The sequence below is a fragment of the Stegastes partitus genome, unplaced genomic scaffold (genome assembly GCF_000690725.1).
Source record: "Stegastes partitus isolate 25-593 unplaced genomic scaffold, Stegastes_partitus-1.0.2 Scaffold154, whole genome shotgun sequence".
NCBI classification, from domain to species: Eukaryota; Metazoa; Chordata; class Actinopteri; family Pomacentridae; genus Stegastes; species Stegastes partitus.
The window spans coordinates 223,739-246,245 of NW_007577885.1; the positions used below are offsets into that span (position 1 = coordinate 223,739).

At 39.5% G+C, this 22,507-nt stretch overlaps 1 protein-coding gene across 2 annotated transcripts in view; it reads left to right on the forward strand.

Annotated features, from left to right (window-relative positions):
* jmjd1cb (jumonji domain containing 1Cb) overlaps positions 1 to 22,507 on the forward strand; it is a 143,219-nt gene that overhangs the window by 53,477 nt on the left and 67,235 nt on the right. For both annotated transcript variants that reach the window (XM_008279310.1, XM_008279311.1), the window contains exon 2: positions 6,614 to 6,805. In XM_008279310.1, the coding sequence (XP_008277532.1) occupies positions 6,614 to 6,805 (192 nt within the window). The remainder of the gene's footprint in view (positions 1 to 6,613; positions 6,806 to 22,507) is intronic.

A 22,507-nucleotide genomic window follows, 5' to 3' on the forward strand; every position in this document is an offset into this window, starting at 1 on the left:
CAAAAGTACTGGTTTAAGACATTCTGAAGACAAATGTTTTTTTTAACCATTCAGTCACTGTTTTGTTTATTTCATTCACAAAAATCTTTATTCTTCAAAAGTATGCAATTGTAAGATGTCTTTGGTCCCGTAACATTTCAAAAAAACTGGACAAGTGTCTTGCAAATTGTATAAAAGCTGTCCTTAAGTGTAGCTGTTGATGGCAGTTATCAGTTTGAGAAATTTAAAAACATTCTGGGTGCAGCTTCAGAAATCAGAACATTTACGTAAAAGTTTGGGCTCTTGTTAAAAAAATAAAAAATAAAAAATTATTGCATAATTTAAAAAAAAAAAAAAAGTTTATTGATAAATCAGCTCTGACTGAAATGCTGATAGTAATCACCAACTTGTGCTAACATTGGCAAATAAAAAGCACACTGTCACTATTGGAGAAGTGTGCGTTCATCTGTGTGTATAGAATACTATCTATATGAGTGACAGAAAGCTGGCCTTTACCAAACTATGATGACAGTATTTATAATAATAATAATAATAATTCATTTTATTTGTATAGCGCTTTTCAAAAACTCAAAGACGCTTCACAGGATAAAAGCAACGAAATAAAAGCGTTAAACAACAAGCAATAAATACAAAGGTTGACAGTATAAAAATACAGCAAACAGGTGAAAAAATAAAATATAAAAAACAAACAAAACAACAACGAAAAAAAGTAAATATCGAAATAAAGCTGAGGCCTAGGTGGGGAAAGCGGAGCGGAACAGATGTGTTTTTAATTTACGTTTGAATATTGCTGGGTCTGAGGTGTCTCGTATATGTTGTGGGAGGGAGTTCCAGAGGGTGGGGGCGGCGACAGAAAAGGCCCTATCCCCCCAGGTTCGGTGCTTGGTCCTGGGAACGATCAAGAGTTTGGATTTTTCGGAACGGATTTAATAGGCTGGATCTAATTGCTGTCATAATCAGATCACCTGCTACTTGTCACAACCACAGTTTCATCATTGGGGGCCTGGTGCATTGCAGCCACAGCCTCAGCTGATTCGCAAAATTACAAACCAGTAGCTAAAAGTTCTGTCAAAAGAGCCCAAATGAATGTCATATCCTGTCTTTATTTATGCAGTTTGGGAAAAACTGCAGGTGAAAATTTTAACCTGCTTGTTTATCCTCAACATCCCTTCTGATGTTTGTACCACAAAGTAAATAAAGTGATAGACTGAACTGTGCGGTCCCATGCTCAGGCTGTAATGTTCATGTAGAAACCAAGTGTTGCAGATAGGTCTGGCCAGGTGAGACAACATGCTAGCCATCATTTTATTGCAGAATTTACTGCAAACTTTCCGACTTCACTTGACACTGTTTACTTAAGCACCACTTTCAAGACTTTTTAAAGTCTTATACTTTTTCTGTTACTTGCTATAAACAAATCAATGATCCTTGTTTGTTTGGCAGTGGTGAGATGAATAATTTTTCACCCGTTTTCTTCGTTAAACATAGTCAAAGCTGGTCAAAGCTGTGTTTGAGTGTGTTCATTCTTTTTTTTTTTTTAAAGATATTTTTTGGGCTTTTCCACCTTTAATGATAGTGACAGTGAAGATGGACAGAGAAACGTGGGGAGAAGAGTCGGGGAATGACACGTAGCGAATGAGCCGCTGGCTGGAATTGAACCGCGGCCGCTGCGTCGGGGATTGAAGCCCCTATACATGGGTCGCCCGCCCTACCTGCTCAGCTATCTGGGCGCCCGAATGTTTTAATTCTACCTGCTTTTCAGAAGAGAAGAGTTTTTATTTGCATCTTCAGCACCAAACCAGTCTACTTGTACAAAGTTGCAGTTACTTATGTAAGTAGTGTGAATAATGCCGCGGTTTGTTTGTGTGTGTCTTTTTGATAGAGATGTGAATAGAATAGAATAAAATGAATCAATTAAAACTTAAAATGATGACTTAATGTAGAATTAAGGACATTTGCCTAGAAAACTGCTAAATATGTGTGTAGATACATTTTCCAAAAGCTTGGGGGCAGTTTTTACCCCTAAATTGTAGTTTTTGGGGCCGTTCTGAATTTTCCTAGGGCATGTTGCCCTTTGCCCCCTGTAATTTCTGACATTGGTAGCGATACAGTTGACGCATATGACGGTCATATACTGGATGACCTGAGGCTATAGTCAGCTTCAATCTTGTCTTGTCTAGGTCAGTGTCTCTAATTGGTTGTCGCAGCAGACCATGAGAACACAAGAGCACACAGCCTGTAGTGATGGTGATAGTGAGAGCTGATATTGACAATATCAAATGCTGTACAGCGTTGTGAGTATAGCATCTGCTCTCCTTTGTTCTATCTGCCTCTTATTCTGCTCATTGTGGCTGATAGGAACCTAGTGAGCTCTGTGTGTGTGTGTGTCCATGGCAAATTCTCACTGCAGCCTCTAGTTACTATAGCAACAGACTCACCAGACACTGAATTTTCCCATTCCTATCATGTGTATGTTTTTCTTGAGTGAACACTATGTGTACACACAGTGTGTGTGAGTTTGCATGTGTATCTGTGTGTGCGTGCGTGCGTGCGTGTCTCTGTGTGTGTGTTTTTGTGAGTGTGTGTGTGTGTGTGTACGCGTCTCTGTGTGTCTGTGTGTGTGTGTGCGCTTCTGTGTGTGTGTGTGTCTCTGTGTGTGTGCGTCTCTGTGTGTGTCTCTGTGTGTGCGCGCTTCTGTGTGTGTGTGTCTCTGTGTGTGTCTCTGTGTGTGTGTGTGTATTCTACAGACGAGTGACCAATAAAAGAAAAACCTGAACATTCGAGTGAAGTGCTGTGGTGCCTCACCGGCGCACTGTGTGTGTGTGTTACAATGAAACAATTAACATCCAATTACGCTCTGTGTATAAAAATGCTGAGCAGGCCCAGTTGATTCTTGTTTTGTATCAAAATGGAAAGAGGAAAAGATTGTTACAGAATGGATGACAGGAGCTTCAGGCCCAAAGACTGATCAACGAGCTGCAATAGGAACAGTTACTAAAATCACATCTACATTTAGATCTACAGGAAAGACGTTGATAGTGGGTAGTAGTAGGAATGAAAATTGTGGTCGACAGTGCACATGTGATGACCCTGATGTTCATGCATTAGTGTAATATGTAAGGAAAAACAGAAGAGCAACTGTTCCTCAGGTGATTGAAATGTCTATGCAGGATGTGACCAGACTGCCATCAAAAAACATCTGTCAGCAATCACATAAGGGGGGATATTGAGGTGGGGTTGCTTAATCCCCTTGTTACAAAGATGAAAACACATTTGACAGTTCAGTGCTGCAGAAACTGGTCTACAGAGATGTGGAAAAAAAGCGATATGATCAGATGAGTCGTCTCTCACCGTATTCATGACAAGTGCATGTGTGGCATACACCAACAGAACAGTAAGTCGATCCAGTGCCACTGTTATGCTGTGGGGGCAGTTTTGTGGCATGGCTTGGCCATCAACAAACTTGACTCTTTAGAGGAAAGGGTCACTGCTAATCAACGCAAAGTTGTTTTGAGTGATCACCTTTATGCCATGATGAAACATTTCAATTCTGATGAAAGTGGTGTCCAGGAAGCCAATGTCCCCGTCCCGCATTTTAAAATGCACTTAGAGTCAAAATACTACAGTTAAATAGGGGAGCAGATTGTCCATAACATTTCCCCAGTTCATTGCAAAGTTTAGTGTAAATGCTGCTGACTTGGAGTTGAGTTATCTGGCTCAGAATAGGAGAATAAGAAACACATTTTGTAAAATTCTGTGCATTTAAATTGGACACTAGTATTTACAGAGAGCCATTTTAACTGTTAGATATCAGCATAAAATCTCCCCAGTTGAGAGTGTGCACAAAGGGTTGTGTAATAAACACCAAAATGTGTATGTTAAATGTTCCCTTTCCACTTCTTTCTTTCCACAAGAAGACATGTCATTGAACCAAAATAACCCAAAATGTCAAAATTGATCAGCGCATAAAAAAACTGTTTGAATGTTGCGTCGTACTTTAATGGTAAATATTTTTTTACTGATGCACGCGCGCGCGCACACACACACACACACACACACACACACACACACACACACATACATACATGCATATGTGATGTAAACGTACGTACACATGGTCTCTTTTTATTTGTTATCAGATACTAATTATATCACAATTCATTTCAATTCTATACTATTCATATAGCCCACATTCACAACATATGTCATCTCACAGCGCTTAACATAGTAAGGTACAGACTTTATGAATTTTGAACAGAGAACCTAACAATCCAACCTTGCCTTTGGTTCCCTATGAGCAAATGGTCAGCAACGGTGGGAGGGAACAATATTAACTGTAACTCACACATAGGGCCTGATGAGCCCAATATAGTCATTGCTTCATGATGTCTACAACAGTGAACAATTACATTTTCAATAAAAAAGGCAAAAGTCAAATGGATTCAACTATAATCAAAGTATTTCCTACTACAGTTAATAATGGATTTTTTTGTCACCGATATGTTTCTTGTAGGATAAATTAATAAAAGATTTTAACAAATATTCCATAGGTCATAGTCACATTCTTACCACCATCTGCCATTTTGGATTTATGATGCAATATTTCAGGGGAACAAAATACAGACAGTGATCATGCAGCAATACAGAGAAGCCTGGGAGGGTGTTCACTGCTGGTTTATAGCAATTATTGCAGTAATGTGGTCTTAGTTGACACTTTGTTTTTTTATATTTTATTTATTTCTTATTATTTGTCAGACTACTGTCTAAATGAAACTCAGTACAAATGCAGAAGAAGTAAAGATGCTGAGACACACACATCACAAACCATGTGCTGCGCATGTGTGTGATGGGCTGTTTTTTGTTCAGAGCTACAACACATGTCTTAGGCTTAGGTTTGCGCATTGATAGCTTAAAGGATCAAGACTTGTCTTACAGCTGCTGCTCCTTGAGCACACACACAGACACACATACAGACGCACAAACGTGAACTGATTGACACAACAGGTTTAACAGGGATGTCTCACTCTCCCTGTTGTCATCATCCCTCTTGTGCTTGACAGAAAGGCAGAGTGACATCAACAGGTTCTACGTAGATAGACAGGTCTGGCCACTATGTTACACAGCTAAATTGTTTAGGCAGTCATAGGTGTTTATTTCACTTATTACTGTCAACATAAGCAAGAAATGTTTGACTTTGTATGTGTTCCATAGTAGGGTGTAGGGGGCTGTGTACTTGCTATCTATTTTCTTTTTACAAACTGGGGTTCATTCAGCACAGTCATATTATTTCCTCTCCCTGTCTGATAGTTACTGGCCTTAGGCCAGCAGGCAACAGTGGAGATTTTGAGTCTTTATGGCTGGGCTCACATAAAGGCTGGGCCTGATGTGAAAATGTAAGTAGGAGTGAGCATCCTGTTTTTTTTTTTTGTATGGAGAATTGACAGGCAACTGAATTTTGTTGCCCCTTTACCTAAATGTGCCCATTTGAACAGAACAGTGTCATTGAGTGCACCACTACTAACTGAAGATGGTAGAACTGTCAACCCATCCCAGTACAGTACAGTGTCCAGGAATGACTGCTACTGATACAACTGAAATGGCAAGAGATGTCAATATTGGATGGAGATGAAGGTGTAGAGGGAGATGGACAGGTGATGTCATACAGTTGTGAAGCATAAATATAGGTAGTAAAAAAACTGATTAGTAATACATGGACAGACTGCAGCGCCTGTTAACAAAGGACAGTGTGAGATTGTTGCCCTCGCTGTCTGCTGGCTGGGAGCGATCACTCAGTTGACTGCAGTAGTGCATTATGGGAGAGGGGGAGGGTGGGAGGCTGAATGAGGAGAGATGTACTCGTTGATCCCTCTCCCCACTCTGCCTATCTCTGCCTAAAGAGGGAAGAGTGGGGGAGGGGTTGTGCTATATAGAAGAGGGAGAAAGAAGATGAGACAGAGGAGAGGGTGAAGATGGAATGAGATGGAAGATAGCCTGTACGCACGCACACACACACACACACACACACACACACACACACACACACACACACCGCTGCAGTAATTTTAAGTCATTTTAATGAAACATGAGAAAAGAGGTAGTGTCAGTTTGAATTCTAACACAAAATGGACAGAATGTACATACCACTGCGACGAGTTAGTAGTGTCTCTAAATCCAGTTTTTCATTTTTTTGTTGCATTATCTATCAGATATCTCCTTTCTCTATCTTCTGCACCACCTCCTCCTCTTTCTCTTTCCTTTTAGTCCTCTCTCTATTCTTCCTCCTTTCTTTTTTCTTCCTATTTGTCTCATTTCAGTAAATTGCTCGGAGTTAATGGAACCAATTGGCATAATCACTGTTTTTTGTGTTTGTAAAGATATTTTAACTTTTTTTTTTTCCTGCCCTCAGCTGACTCCTTTTTTCCTCGTTTTCCTCCTGCTTCCAGTCATACTTGTTAATGGTTTAATGTGGCTTCTGGTGTTAAGACGGGGTGTTGTTACGTCAGTCTAATGTCGCATCCTGCCAGCGAGATCAAATCTATAAAAGCAAAACCACACTACACCCAGGTTAGCTTTTGTATTATCATTAATAGTTCTTTTTCTGTGTTGTGTACAGGTATATGTGGAGTTTGATGACCAAGAATGGGAGAAGAGAGAGTGGGTGAAGGTCTACGAGGATTTCCAGCTGTTTCTACTGGAGCACCAGCTGGTCTGGGCAAAAAAGAAGGAGGGAGCAGCAGCAGGAGGAGGAGGAGCAGGAAGCCTGCTGCAGGGAACCAAGGCCAAACACATACAGTGGCCTGCCCTGGTAAGACCTTTGTTTGCTATTTATAGGGTGGGCACAATGATAGGAGCACTCAGCCATATGACCAAGCTGTATGTCTATACTGTTACAGATCTACTGCAGTGCTAAACACAAAATATTCAATTCTTCATCTAAACACAGAGCCTGGGGGCTGTTCATCAGCATTTTCTGTTGCTATACTTTTTTGTCTTTGTGATTTTGCACATAGGTGACGGCCATATGGCACCTCTGCCATGATTACCAGCACTGTTATGGTTTCAATCAGCTTTGTTGAGCCTGTCCCGTAGTAAATTCTGTGGGTGCTGGGCTGTGTCTGTTGAATTTACTATTTGTAGTTTTTACCAGTTTGTTTATTGTTTATTGTTTTTTTCCCCTAATTCTTCTTTCGGTCACTTATCTATGTTATTTGTTAGTAGTTCCTCCACAGCCTGTGTCCATGGCAGGAACCTAAGATCCTTTTAAGAAATCTGAGAACCTTAATGGAGTCTAAACCAGGAGAACCAGACTTTGAGGCTTTTTAGTTGCTCAGCTATAGTTAGTGGCCCCCAAAAAGTGCCTACACTAGAATTGATATGTGCCAATTGCCCAGGAGTGACAGGGGTTAGGTTAGGTTAGGTTAGGTTTTCTGCAAGTGCCACTGTCAAAAGCCTTACAGGTGCTAGTGTTGGAAGATTTTTGGAACACATGGTTTACAGGAAATCCGTAGTTGTAGGGCTCCTGAGAGAAGGCTGTTTGTGTGTGCGCGCGTGTGTGTGCACGTGTGCGTATGTGCGTCTGTGCGTGCTTCTGTGTGTGCGTCATTATCAGTGAACACATCAGTGCCGTCTGCTTTGACTCTCTGTCACCATGTGCTTTGGTGTGGTGACATTGTGGTTACTGTGGTGTTTTTGTTGTTGTCTCTATGTCATGCTATTTCTCCAACAGACACACACTGTGTCATGCACACTTCAGATGACAGTGGTCTATACAGGCATGCTCCTGCTGAACTTCTGTGTTAAGCTGTGGTGGCGAACTTCTATTCTTAGACTGTCATAGCGAAATGTTTTTGTGTCTGTCCCCAACTGAAGGATTAGGTTTATAAATGTTTAACATTGATGGCATTTAGTTTTGGAGCATGTGCATGTTTCTCTGTGTGTTTGCCTGACAGTGACTGCAAGTGTGTGCATGGAAGTGTGATTCACTGTTTTGATTATATAATAGCAGAGTGCACAGCGCCATCTGGCACACACATGGGAGATAAGAGTTCAAAGACTTTAACATACACACTTTTTCCTGGTTGTTTTTCTCTGTCTGACTCCTACAGTTTTTTTCACTCATTTGTCGCGTCACTGCCCCTGTACTGGTATTGTCATAGCAACAACATCAGAATCTAGTACGAACACATATATACACACCTGCATGTGGGAAATGACAGTAATCCTCAAGAACTGATTTTTAAAAAAGAAATGTTAAATTAGAGTCGTAATTTAGATTAATAACAATACAAAAAAAAATCAAACAAATTTCAAATTAGACTTTAATCAGATAACCTAAAAAGTGTTATATGTTCATGCCAATGCACACTTGCTTTGACCAAAGCTTTGTGTTGCTTTATAGCTCTAGAGAATGTATGTGGTCACAAATGTAAATCGCTAACTATTAATCATATTAAAATATATTTCACCCAGACTCAGGAATTTTGCAGTCAACGCATGAGTGGTCTCAGCGTGTAGACCCAAAGTTATCTTTAAATAAATGTGTACCCACAAACAGACACTATCCTTTAATGGATGAATAGGTGTTGGTGACTTGGTGCAGGGTAAAAAACATTAATTACTTTTGCTCTGCTTGTTCATTTACCAAATGAAGGATATTTTACATCATGTCACTAGATGCAGGGTCCAGAATAACTTTCTATACTAGCAGCACTGGTGCTTCCTACTGAAAATTTCAGGAGCACCAGCACAAAATTTGGAAGCCCCATGCACCACATTCATAAGTTGTTGTTGTTGTTGTTGTTGTTTTTTTAAAAATCTGAACTGTTACTGAAATATACTTTGGTGATAAATAGCCTGTTTCCAGTTTAATTTTAAAGAAAAAGTCACAAACTTTTGCTTGAAGGCAGTGTGTGAAATGCAAGGGAGCAGGGGAAGCATGGCTAGTCTTCGTAGGTCATGAGCCTGCCTGAAAACATACAGGAAATCTGTTGATTTGATACAGACCACTGGTAAAATTTGGCTATTGATGTCTGGTACATGCATGAAGGTGATGAAGTACTGATTCAGAACATGCTGTTCTTGCCATCACTGTTTGAAGCGCGGTGGTGAAATATCAGGAACTCAACTCACTTTAACTCAAAGCTCAGAAGAAAACTGTCTTTCAACTGCTGTTAAATAATACAGAGGAACGTACTTAACCCTCCATCTGTTACTTTTCTTTACAAACGGTGGGCTACACTGAGAGCAGTACATACCAGTGTTGTAATAATATCAAAATTCTGACTTTGATACAATAAATGACTACATACATTAGTATATTGATGTTAATACAGAAATGGTACAACAGCAAAAACATAAAAATTCTTCTTTGTTTTTTTTTTTTATTAGTTCTAAATTATAAACATATTTTCCACATGTGAACAGCCAAAGTGCGAGGCATTTGCTGTGAGTGACAAGGATGTCGGATACCCGACCTGAGATGTCATATTTTCCACAATTAAAAAGTATAAATAAAGAGAAAGAATGTGCTGACGAAATGTGTTTTACAGTTTACCTCTCTTGATAGCTGATATTTAGCAAAAGAATAAAAAGGAAAAACAGAAAATTGGAAAACTCAATACATAAACACTGAAGAAATACACAAATATTGGATTATTTACATTCAGCTCTACTTTAAAAACTGTCTTACAATGGTTTAAGGAAAACTAAGTGTGCTAATGGTTTTCACAATGCCCTGACTTCAATCCAATAGAAAATGTGCGAGCAGACCTGAAAAATTGTGTGCAAGTACCTAGACCTATAAAGCAGACTCTTCACAGCAGTTCTGTCAGAGGAGCTGGGACAAAATTCCATTAACTTATTGTGAAAGTCTTTTGGAAGACTACCTCAAACACAGTTAAATAACTTAAGGTAATGCTACCAAATACTAACAAAGTGTATGTAAGCTTCTGCCCCACCGGAAATGTAACGGAAGTAGCAAAGGCTAAAATACATACATCTCTCCAGTATTTTTCTGAAGTTTCTAACTGACCAAAGACATGGATTTTTTTTAAAATCGGGATTCATTGTCAAGAAAACTTAATTTAAATGTATTTGGCACAGTAAATGTCAACTTTTGACTTCATATATCTCTTTTGATGATCTGCATAAATATGCACCTGCCTTCCCATAAAAGCACTAGAAGACATCATGGTTATCACTACAGTTGTGTTAATCTGGTACAAGTCAGTTACAGGCTTGAAACAAGGAGGCACCAGTGATTGTGATTGTTGCTGTGAATGAAATGCAGTAATAGTTGAGTTTGCATGGATGTAGAAGAAAAAATATGAATTAATTTGAGTACATAGAGCTTTACAACTGAGCTGATCAGCGTGCCAGAGAAATACTGACATATATGAATTGTTATGTGCTGCATTCTTTCTGGGCTGCAAGGTGGTGCAGTTGGTAGCACTGTTGCCTCGCAGCAAGAAGGTCGGCGGTTCGCGTCTCGTGACGACACCCAGGATCTTTCTGCGTGGAGTTTCTCCCCGTGCAGCGTGGGTTCTCTCCGGGTTTTCCAGCTTCCTCCCACACAGTCCAAAAACATGTTGAGGTTAATTGGTGATTCTAAATTGTCCGTAGGTGTGAATGTGAGTGTGCTTGGTTGTCTGTCTCTAAGTGTAGCCCTGTGATAGACTGGTGACCTGTCCAGGGTGTCCCCTGCCTTCACCCTAAGTCAGCTGGGATAGACTCCAGCCCCCCTCACGACCCTAATGATTAAGCGGTGTATAGATAATGGATGGATGCATTCTTTCTAAAGAAGCACCTTTTGAGTGTGTTTTCGGTTGCTTACCTGTTTCTTCGTTTAACTCTGAGATTGATGGTTTGAAAGTCTGTTTTGCCTCCTGAAAACATGCAAAGGCTTTAGCAGTGCTGAATGAGCGCTGCTGATTTTTATTGATATATTCACTAAAAACAGACAACTAGTGGGTAAGATTAGTCCTCACACAAACAGACAGTGGAGCAGGCAGACAGACCCAGCAGATTGCTTGTCTAGTTATTACACTGTTGCATAACTAAACCCCTGTGACCTCCACACACCAACACACACTCAGTATCTGTCTCTTTTTCCTATTTTCTCAATTATTCATACTTGTCATTGCTTTGCCTCAGTCCGTTTTGACTCGATGCCTCTCTCGCATACTCTTTTTCATTCCTTTTTAAAAAATTCTGATTCAAGTCTCTATGTCTTGATCTTTTTCTCCGCTTTCATCTTTATGGGGCCTGTGGTCTTGTGCATATGATGCATACAATTCTCTATTCTATAATAATTGATACATGTCTGGATTTTTTTAAAAACTATAGCAATAATTTCAATGCAATCAGTCTCTAAGGTGTGTAGTTATTCACTTTAGTCATTGCGAAGAAATTTGCACAGAGGCAAGTTGTGTTGTTAAGGCTCCCCAAATAGCAAATTAGCTGTGAAGAACAAAGACACCCTGATGACTGCAGAATGTGAATGCACAGGGATAGATGGAGGGGTACAGAAAGAAGAATGTGTGAGTTGATCAGCAACAGAACTTACCTCTGGTCCTCTGTTATGAGCTGATAATGCTTATGATGGCAGGAGTAGTAGTAACAGTATTAATAGAACATGTTATGCTGTCAGTAACAGCTGTAGCAGTCGTAGGTGTAGCAGCAGGAAGATGCAGTAATTTGATAGCCAGCATTGGAACTGGGAGAGATACAGCTACAAACTGACCTCCAGTCTATCTGGATATGTTCATTTCTGTTCTTACTTGCATGCAGATGGAATTTTAAGTCTTCAGCTTGTGACTGTCGATTGTATCTGCAGTGTTGAATCACATCCACCTGAATGGTTAATTGTAGCTTATAGTGTTCAGAGAAAGGAATTATAAGAAATCGTTTCAATGGAAAAGAAATTAACTGAGAAAATGTTCAATATGTGCAGAGGTCGTCAATTTATTATCCTGTTAAAAGGTACACCGATCAGCCTCAGATCTGGCAGTCACTCAGTAACGTGTAAAATAAACTCCTGGTATCGTCTTATGTTTGCATGCTGATGTATATGGGCTTCCGTGCGTGAGAGACACGATCTGTGCTGTGTGAAGATCTGACATTTTAGTGGCAGCAGTCCCTCGAGACAGAACCTGCCACAGGCTGTGTGTTTGGGTTGGGTCTGTTATGTTGAAAAGTTCCCAGTGACCCCACCCTGTTCACACTCGCTCCATAACTCACCAAGACAGGTCCCATCCCCCTCAAGCCCAACGCACGCACGCACATACGCACTCACGCACTCACGCACTCACACTTGGAATTAATTTAGCCTCCTTGTGTTTACCCTTCTCTGCTTTTTTACAGCTTTGTGTTTCTTTTGTGCCAATTTCCCATATACACAGCTGAACAACACAGTCTCACCATTTAAAGATATAACCTTGGGAAAAAGTCTTTTTCACTGTTTTGTAACACCTTTTACACCAAATAATAAATTGATTATTGATAGCAGATTCAATTCAATTAAATTTTTATCTATACAGTGCAAATTCACAACATATGTCATCTCACAGTACTTAACTAAGGTGAGGACCATATGGATTTTGAACAGAGAACCCAATAATCCAAAACTGGCTTTGGATTCCCTTCCTATGTGACAGACATTGAGCACCACAGCTGCCACTGCTACTGGTCTGCTCATATGCTGCCTGAGCTGCACGCTCTTTGTAGACATGGTGTAAGATTGCAGTTACCCAGACGCTAACAAACACTCTGCATGATGTGTGCATTTGCTTTCTGCTGTGCCCCGAGAAAACTGACCTTTAACTGTTGTGTCGTGCCGGTTACAACAGCAAAAGCACATCAACGCCTGCTTTTGGGCAAATGTTTATTACGTATACAAATCATATGACAACACACCCACTGAGTCTGCACTTCAGTACAGAGACAGATGCATGCACCAAAATATGAACGCACACATGCTGAAACACCTGGACAACACACACAAACAGCAAGTCTGACGATCACTGCTCTGCTTTTCTCTATTTTATTTAATTTTTTATAATTCATTCATTCACTTCACTGTCTGTGTAAGCACCCTTATCAAATCCAGCTATCTACACAAGGTGTGTAACGGCACATTTATGGCCCTTGGTTCTTATTTATCAAATACGGTTGAGATTGTGTTGCTTTTTGATGTCTGGAATTTAATTTTAACAAGGAAAGAAAACATTATTTTCATCAAATGTAGTTTACAATAAGTGGTTGCTCAGTGTTTCCTTGTCTTGTATAGAGTGATTACAAAGACATGATTTTTTTTTCAATATTTTGTGGCAGTTTTAATCACCAGTTGTGGTCCATGATATAATAAACATGGTATATGTGTAGTGACACATTCTCAGAAAGTCGGAAGGTTTCTTTCAAGAATCAATAATTGGATGGGAAAGGTTGTCAGCTGTTGACTTGGTTTGCAATCATATAATTTGATGTTCACATTCAGTATTACAATCCAGAATGAATGCATGTATCTTCGGGGTGTAATCTGTAGAATATCATTCTTTTCTAATAAAATATTTGAAAAGCCAATTTTTATTTTGCATATTTAAGTTCTTTAATCCTATTTGTTTGCATTTATATCTTATAATATTCTTTTTCCTTGCTGCATATCTTGAAACATCGCAGCTATCTGTTGATCAGTGGCATCGTTTGAAACCATTGGCAGAAGTGTGCACACATACATTTGCATCTATACAATTGTACATGAGATAGACAGCGAAAACAGCTCTACTGTGCTACTAGGGCCAAAGAGCTGTGTTCAGAGTTCATTTAAATTACTAAGATATTTCTCAACTAACAGAACGCTTGGATTTAGATGAGCACTATTATTGGCCTTTTTGCTTCTTATGCTTACAGGCAGAAGAGACAGGTGGAAATTGGGGCAAGTTACATCAATCACTTTGTTGAATCTTTGAAACTGAAACAATGCCAGGTTGTGGTATTACTCCAAGGTATCATTATTTCAGTCAGCTTTGTGTTCCATGGACATGTACAGCCATCAGTCAGGACATCCACATACATAGTAGGTGTGGGTCATAGACAGTGTGGTAGCAGAGGGTGTGCTTCCTTTTTTTGGGAACAAAATGACTTCTGCAAAGAATAATTGAATAGCGCCACATTACACACTGGAAAGTACCATAACGCTGCACACGCAAAGTGTCTCAGGCATGGTGTCTGTGATGACATGTCTTCTTCTAACACACTCACATTCATAGCATTACACCTTTTATGCAAGAACAGCTAATGACAGACCAGCTGTGATATTAAATAGTGATGTAACATAGGTGTTGAGTGTATGTGTTATGGTAATAAATTATGGAAATTCTAATAACATATGTGACACACACACCTAACACAGTGACATGTTAACTAAAGTTATTTGTGATAAAGTAGTTAATAGCTAAAAATAAATGTGATTCTGATATTTAGTTACATTTCTTCTTTGATTGCCTCATATTGGCAAAATCCATTTAATTATAGAAATTACATTAACTGTATTTAGCCGCATCAGCATTTACCAATCAACGGGAGGCTGACTACCATAATTGTGAATTAGTAATGAACTTAGTCTTTTCAAGGAGCTTTTAGGCCATGTACTGATACTCCTATCCACCACTCATGTTCCTCCTCCTATCTTTCCATTGAAAGATATAAAAGACATGCACAGTTTTCTGATCTGAGTAATTCTGAATGATTTATGGATGTATTTACCTGCCTAAGGTTGTATTTTACCTTCTTTGTAAATGAGTGTCTTGAAAAGCGCTATAAGAGTATTATGTATTATTATTATTATTTAAATGAGTTGACATGTTTTTCAGTGGCCTATCCTTTGTTTGCTTGAAATTTTTGAGTTGATGCATTTCACATGAATAAATAACCCTGAGTGAACATGATAAAACATTTTTTTAAAAAGTCATGTTATTGCCAAATAGTTTTTACACTAGATAGGATCTATGTGGAGTGTTGAAGAAACTGTAACCACCCACAAAGTAACACGTTAAACAAACAACAATGCCAAATTTCCATCATGTCTTCTAAGTTCTTCTTCATTGTTCTTTTAATTACACAATCTTGTTCCTACCTCTTCCTTGGCAGTGGTTTAGTGGCACCCAACTGGAAAATCAGCACGACCAGTCGGTTGTCTCTACAAACAAACTCCCACATGACAGTGGAAGGACACAGTCGATAATTTGCATTTTCCTTTACAAATTTTACATAATTGTGCTATATTTGGATCGAGTCCTAGTTACTGATAGCTGTTACTTATTTTGTGATTTGTGGCTACTTGTCCTTCAATGAAGTATGCCCTAATGTTGGAGATAAACTCAAATGTGATGTGTTTAAATAGCCAGGGCTTCAGACTGTGACCAATGATACATACGTTCCATATGCAACCAGTTTTTCAGAGAACACGAATTAAAGGTTAATGTGGTCATATTCATGCAAGCGAATGTTAATCATTACACTGATTTGGTGCCCCTTTCGCTAGCATGGGTAGCTACTGCGTTAGCCATTGTGGATGAAAGTAGTACTTTTAGTTCTTTTCTGACTAAGTCAGTGTCCCTATCTGATGTGCAAAACAATCCGTTTAGGTGTTAATATGTTACAAAGATGAAGCGATCAACAGCTGATTCTTTTTAAAAACAAAATGAGGATTGAGAAGAGGCTCCTGGAAGGAGAGCCGGTGAAGAAGTACTGATCTAAATCATAATGGCTAACGCAGCACTCACGGTTACCATGGATCTGGAAAATTAAGTACCTGACAAAGGAGTTTATCACATTGATGCAAAAATCATTTGCATTATCTAATTTAAGGTGACCTTGAGTGCCAAGAAAGGCACCATCAAATAATATGTTAATATTAGTATTATAACTATTCGAGTGTAACAATAAATAAATCCTCCTCATTGCTTGGCAACGTCCACTAAAGTGTTTTACCTCACCATATATTTCAAAGCACACTTGCCTAGTGCCAAGTGATCTGTTTCTGTATGTTGATTGGACTCTTGCAGTAAATGCAGTTTCATCTTTCTAGGCAGGGGTTGTGCATATTTCCTGTTTGTTGTCATTGCACATGCTCATAAGGAAATTCGATGTTACAATGTTTTAGCATTTTCAGTCTCGTTTATACAAAATGATTGACTAAACAATAATAGTATTGAGTTTATACAACACTGCAGTAAATTCTTTAACAACTGGATTTGATATTTTCTTTATGTCTGACTGTAGTCGGATTGCATGGGTTAGTATCTCTTTGTTAATTTAGCCCATCAGATGCATGCACACTACACTCACACAATCGCAGTGCTGGGTTTAGTCACACCTGTCAGTCAGCGTCCAGCTGCCCAGACTGTCCCATTAGTGAAGCAAATAAAGCTGATGGCGGCTGTGTTTATCTAGTTATTTGCCTGACTGTTGTGTTTGTACTGTGCATCTTAAGGCTTCCCAACTGACACAACAGCTTTATTTTACAGTGATCAGAGGGGACCCCTCCCTGCCTCCCCTCTCACTGATGTGACTCTGTTACTGAAGTGGAATGCCAGCATTACACAACAGCAGAGGAAATAATGAAGCAATTCTGTTACATGACTTCTTGGCAAACTTGTGTGTAATACCATCTTGAACAAAATACACATTCTGATAAAAGCTTTTAGTTAAGGTGTTTGTTCTTGTTGGTTGGCATATAGGGTTACATTTTGGCATTTAGAAAACAATTTTATTTTATTGCTGTGATAGCATTACCTCTTTCTTTCCAGCCAGGGCACAGTTGTTGAATAAATCATTGGCAGCCTACACATGGTGTTGAGACAGATTTTGATTAATGCGTATGGCACTGCTTTGGCCTCCTCCAGCTCTGACATAGGATCAGATCTCTTCTGACACCACAGAGAACTCTTGCTGAGATGAACACATGACAGAACGGAGCAAGAAGAGGCAGACTGGTGGTCAGAGGACGAGACAGTGACTCAGACCAACAGAGAGGGCTGGTTTTAAAGAGCAAGCCCTCCTCTGTTCTGTACGTCTGTCTATTGTGCCCTCAGTCCCTCTGTAATAACACCAACCTGTGTGTGTGTGTGTGTGTGTGTCTGGGTCTGTGTCTGTGTGTGTGTGTCTGTGTGTATGGTTGCATCTCTGATCCAGATATTACATCATATTATTGTCTCCCAGGGAGCATTGAGTACTGTGTGAACTCATTAAAGACACTCACTGCAGACTCCCATCAAAGACATAAAGTGAATTCCAATGACCAGATAACACCCAAGGGCAGCGAGAGAAAGAGAGGGAGAGAGGTGTGGGAGAAAGTGAAAATGAGAACGGATGGAAGAGTGTCAGCCATGCTGTATCACACCATCAACGGAAATGAAGGAAAGGATACAGTGTGTTGTATAAAATCTACTCGACTCGTATTGCAGATGTTCTTTGGACTTTTTTCATGTATAATGTTTGCTGTCAGTAATTTTTCTTCAGCAATTATTGAAAGTGAATTGTGTCTTTTAAACAAACTGGATTTTGGTAGGTTTACATACCCATTATTTCTGATCTAATATGAGTTTCTGCAGTTATTTGTTGTGACTCCCATTTGGGTCAAGGCAACTACTACAGCTGACTGATGTATCTGTCAATCAAGAGCTAAAATGCTTATCAGCTAACTGATTAGTCAACTGAAAACAAAACAGAACCAGAGCAAAAACTATAGCTACATATTAAAAAATATGTGAGTAAAAAAATCCATGGAAGAAGCCAGTCTTAATGGAAACAACCATATTTCAAAGGTGAATTTAGGACTGTATGGTCAGCAGCGCTGTTAGTTCTATTTTGTCCATGTTGTACCATCTATAAGAATACCTGCATCTTAAGTACAATGTCCATCTTTCCTTCAGCCTTCAACCTTAATGATGGCACACTGTATACTGGCTACCTCTCTATTCTGTTGTAAATGTGTTGTGCTTTTTGTGTTACTCTGCTTTGTCCTAAGCTGACCTTGAGGCATTAGTCATTATTTACTGTCGGCTGGGATGTTACAGACAAGAGAGATGTTATGTGGAATGACAGAAATTTTGTAACTGTGAAATGTAGCACAATGCTGTGTGATGCACACTGTCAGTGCTGGGACATTTAGCAATATATACCTTGACCTGAAACTGTGAGGAAAGTATTCGGCAGAAGATTAACCGCCAAATATTCTTGATAATTTAGGCAGAAATTCAAGGCATCTGTACGTCAAACTGATCTAATGAAGATTTGCTGCTTTTTTTTTTCTTTTTCTTTTTACAGCTTAGTGATAAGAAGTTAAAAATCCTTTGGTTTTACTTGTTGGTGTGATTTAAAAAAAATAAAATAAAAAATCTGGATATTTTTCTCTGACAAATGAAATATGTAAAATGCTTGTTTTGTATTTTTTGTCATAAGTTAAAAATGGCTTTGTTATCCTTTGAAAAAAAAATCCACTGTATTTCATTAATTTTAACAACAAATTGATTATTTATAGTTAACATGTCTTACTATCGAACGGTTTGTATTTCATCTTCCTTTACTTGCTTGGGGGGTGTTGGTGGTAAGTTGTTTCAATATTGTTAGACTTTGAAAATGCTGTTCCAGTGAAAGCATTTAATACATTATTTGACAAATGGCCTCAAATTAATTGCTAAATAAAACATTTGTTAGCTGAGATGCCACATAGTACATGAGATGCTGCATTTGACAGGATTAGTCATATTTTGTCTTTATGGACACAATTCACAGAAAATGTACTGCATCACTAATTATATCATGCTGATAAAGTATAAAACTTTCTAATTGGCACTGATAGAAAATGTAATCTGTATAATCTTCACCTGCACAAATGTCTTGCCCAGTCGAAGCCCTGTAGGTTAGAATGGTGAGGCTGCTGTAAACGTAGACAGTCCACATGGTTCTGTCTGTCTGACACCTCTGTAGCAAAAGAGCAAATGGTGCAGGACCAGCATTAAAACTAATAGAACTCTGTCTTCAAGCTGACACGCAAGCACACACACACTCCTGCTGTTCTGGCTCAGTGCCTGGTTGCTACACACCAACAGTATCTGGCACAGCTCTCTGCTGTAGTGCTCGACTGATATGGGTTTTCTAATGGTGGTGATGATATTGAGTTGCCATCGGCAGCTGATGGTGGGAATATGTTGCTGATATTATATTGTTGTTTTTTTTGTATCTGATAAAATACAGCCAATAGTAACGAATGAAACAATTACTGAACATAAACATCGGCACTGACAGTTTTGTTAAGCAGATCTGCACCCTGCAGTGCATACATTTCAGTTTGTTTTTAAAGTGTCAATGATATTAAAGTCTCCAGATGGTCAGTTGATGAAACTTTGTAAAGACAAACTCGTGAATAAAAAATAAATTCTTGGTGCACTGTACAGTATTCATTAGATAGCAGCATCTCATGCCACTGGTCTGGTAAACATATCGACATCTGATGTTGACGTAAGTCTATTGTGTTACTTCCTGGGGCCAACACACTGTGTTTTGCTGCCATTTATAGATTTAACTGGGCTCATTCACACCAGTGAAAACTACCCATTAGCTGTGGTAGCTAGTCAGGCCACAGTAGCCACTGCATGACCAGTATAAACCTTGTCAGCCCTTCCTTGTTAATCAGCCAATGCTCATTATCTTAACATGACATTTAATTGGCTCGATTAATTGACTAGCCAATTATTCGGTCTATCACTAGTCACTCCTAATTTCATAGAGGGAGAGAGAGACAGACGTAAGGAACATGAGAAGCTGTAATTTCTGCCAGCACAGAGGGTTTGATGCAAGTATCCCTAAAGAGATGCTATAAATATCTTCCAAAAACAGATCCCCCAGTTCTAAAGGGTTCTGATTCGTATCGTTTGTCTCTGATCATTAGTTTTCACTCATTTTCCCACAGAGGATCATAAGGAAATGCTTGGCGAAATTACGTGATGCCATGCCAGATAGTTTTCACAGCAGCATTGTAATTCACATAAATGTACTGTACACTGATCAGATTGCAGTTAAACAGCAGGTATCAGCAGTCAGTGCTGCAGTCTTGCCATTCTCCTCTGACCTCTGGCACCAATAAGACATTTTCTCCCAGAGAAGTGCTGCACTTTAGATATTTTGTCTATGTCACACCACTGTCTGTAAACCCTAGAGATGGTTGTGCGTGAAAATCCCAGTAGATCAGCAGTTTCTGAAATAGTCAGACCAGCCTGTCTGACACCAACAACCATGCCACGTCACTTAAATCACCTTTCTACCCCATTCTGATGCTCAGTTTGGACTTCAGCAGGTCATCTTGACCATGTCTACATACATGAATGCATTCAGTTGCTGCCACGTGATTGGCTGAACGGATATTTAAGTTCATGAACAGTTTAACAGGTGTACCTAATAAAATCTCGGTTATCCCAGAGAAAATGGATGGAGAGAAGACATGAGTTACTGACAGAGGAGAAGCAAAAACTGTTAATGATATATACAAGTAGACAGAACAAGAATGAAAGAATGACAGTCTGTTATATCTTTGTTTGACTTTCTCTTTCCTAGCTACAGACTGCTAAGTCCTTCTACGTTACCTAGCAACAATGGCCCACTTTGCAAAACACACACACACACACACACACACACACACACAAATGGATATCAGCAGGCATCCGTGTTATTTAGTCACTATACTGGCTCTGTTTATGACGACAGGAGAACAAAGGAGTGTGTGTGTATGTGTGTGTGCCGTCACATGCAGCTCTCTCCTTTGAAAGCTGACTCACTAAACTGTGCCCACCATTGTAGTTTGTCTATGACACAGCCTGCCTTATGCTCAGTGCGTGTAGTTGTGGAATACATATATACATACCATATCCACAGACCTGCAACACTCTGGAGCTTGTGCCTGGCTCATGGGCGTGCTCGCTTTCCCAAGAGGAAACCAGTCAACTATGTTAGATGTAGTTTCGGTGGAATTTGGGTCAATCAAAATGCCCCTCCTCCCGCTGTATCTCCCTCTTTCTCTCCCCCTGAGCAGATGGAGCTGGCCTTGTGTAATCTCCTACCTCCTGTGGATCTGTGTGTGCGTGTGTAATTAAAGTTTACCTTTATGGTTGCGAGGACTTCACATAAAACGTCTCCCTGTGCAGAGGCAGTTCAGTCCGCTCACTCTGACAGACTGTAGCAGCGCAATACATAAGTGTTTCTGTCTTCTTTTTCAATGCACGTAGTTTTTTTCAGACCTCCATTTGTTGACGCTAGTGAAGAAAATACAACAGAGACAGCAATATGTAAGATGTAGAGTGCATCATACTCTTCATGTCTTCTGCACATGCATGTGGTTTGCTGAAAGTGGCAAAATACTTCTTTGTTAATCGTATGAATGTCTGTTAGTGGTGCAGTATTTAATAGCAGGCGTGTGTAAGTCGATGTGTGCGAATGGCCGAGGCTTTAATCCTGCAGCAGTGTAACAGATGGACTACAGGATGTAACTTTACCTGCATGTGTCTGTGTCTGTGTGTGTGTCTCTGTGTGTGGTAAAGTGGAAATCTGCTGAGTGATGGACAGATTAATCAGAGCTGGTTCCTGATCAGGTGGTGAGTTCAAGGGTTATATTTTCTTATTTGTCATTCATTGGGCATATAAATTCTACATTTCTGATTGTTTGGAGTGTGCAAATTCATTTTTATGAACTAAAAAGTTTATCCTGGCAACTGTTGCGAAGGTGTTTGAGTGTCAGTATTGATTTGTAGACAAAAACAAACAACTGAACTTGGAGCTAAAGCTATTACTGTAACCACCACCAACAATTTAAAAGACAATAGAACAGGTTCTCAGTGAGAACCCTGCGAATGTATTTTGGAATATTATGTCTGAATGAAGTCCAAATCTACCAGCAGTATGAAGAGGACAGAGGACTGAAACAGAGGTGCTAAATAACATCAACCATGCAAAAATGTATTTTGCCTAACTGTTGATGTTTGATAATTATTGGGAAGTCCAGGGCCAAGAAATGTTCATCTAATTAATGTGACTGTCACAGGGAATTCTTTTTAAAAGGCTTGAAATTTGATTTTAAATTGGTCTTCAAAACAAGCCTCACAAATGAATGTCAGATTTTCAAATCGAATGGTAAATAGTCTGCACTTCTATAGCACCTTTCTACCTTAGTGGTACTCAAAGCACTTTACAATGTGTTTCTCATTCACCCATTCACTCACACATTCATACACCAATGGTGACAGAGCTGCCACGCAAGGTGCCTGCCTGCCATTGGGAGCAACTTTGGGTTCAGCGTCTGCCCAAGGACACTTTGACAACCCACTCTCCACCTGAGCCACAGCTGCCCAACTTGTCCATGATGGGCAATCCAAACTGGTGCAGAAGATGCTGAACAGGAAGTGAGATCTTTTCTCAGCAACTCTTTCATCTTGACAACAAACTCATTGTATAGACTGGC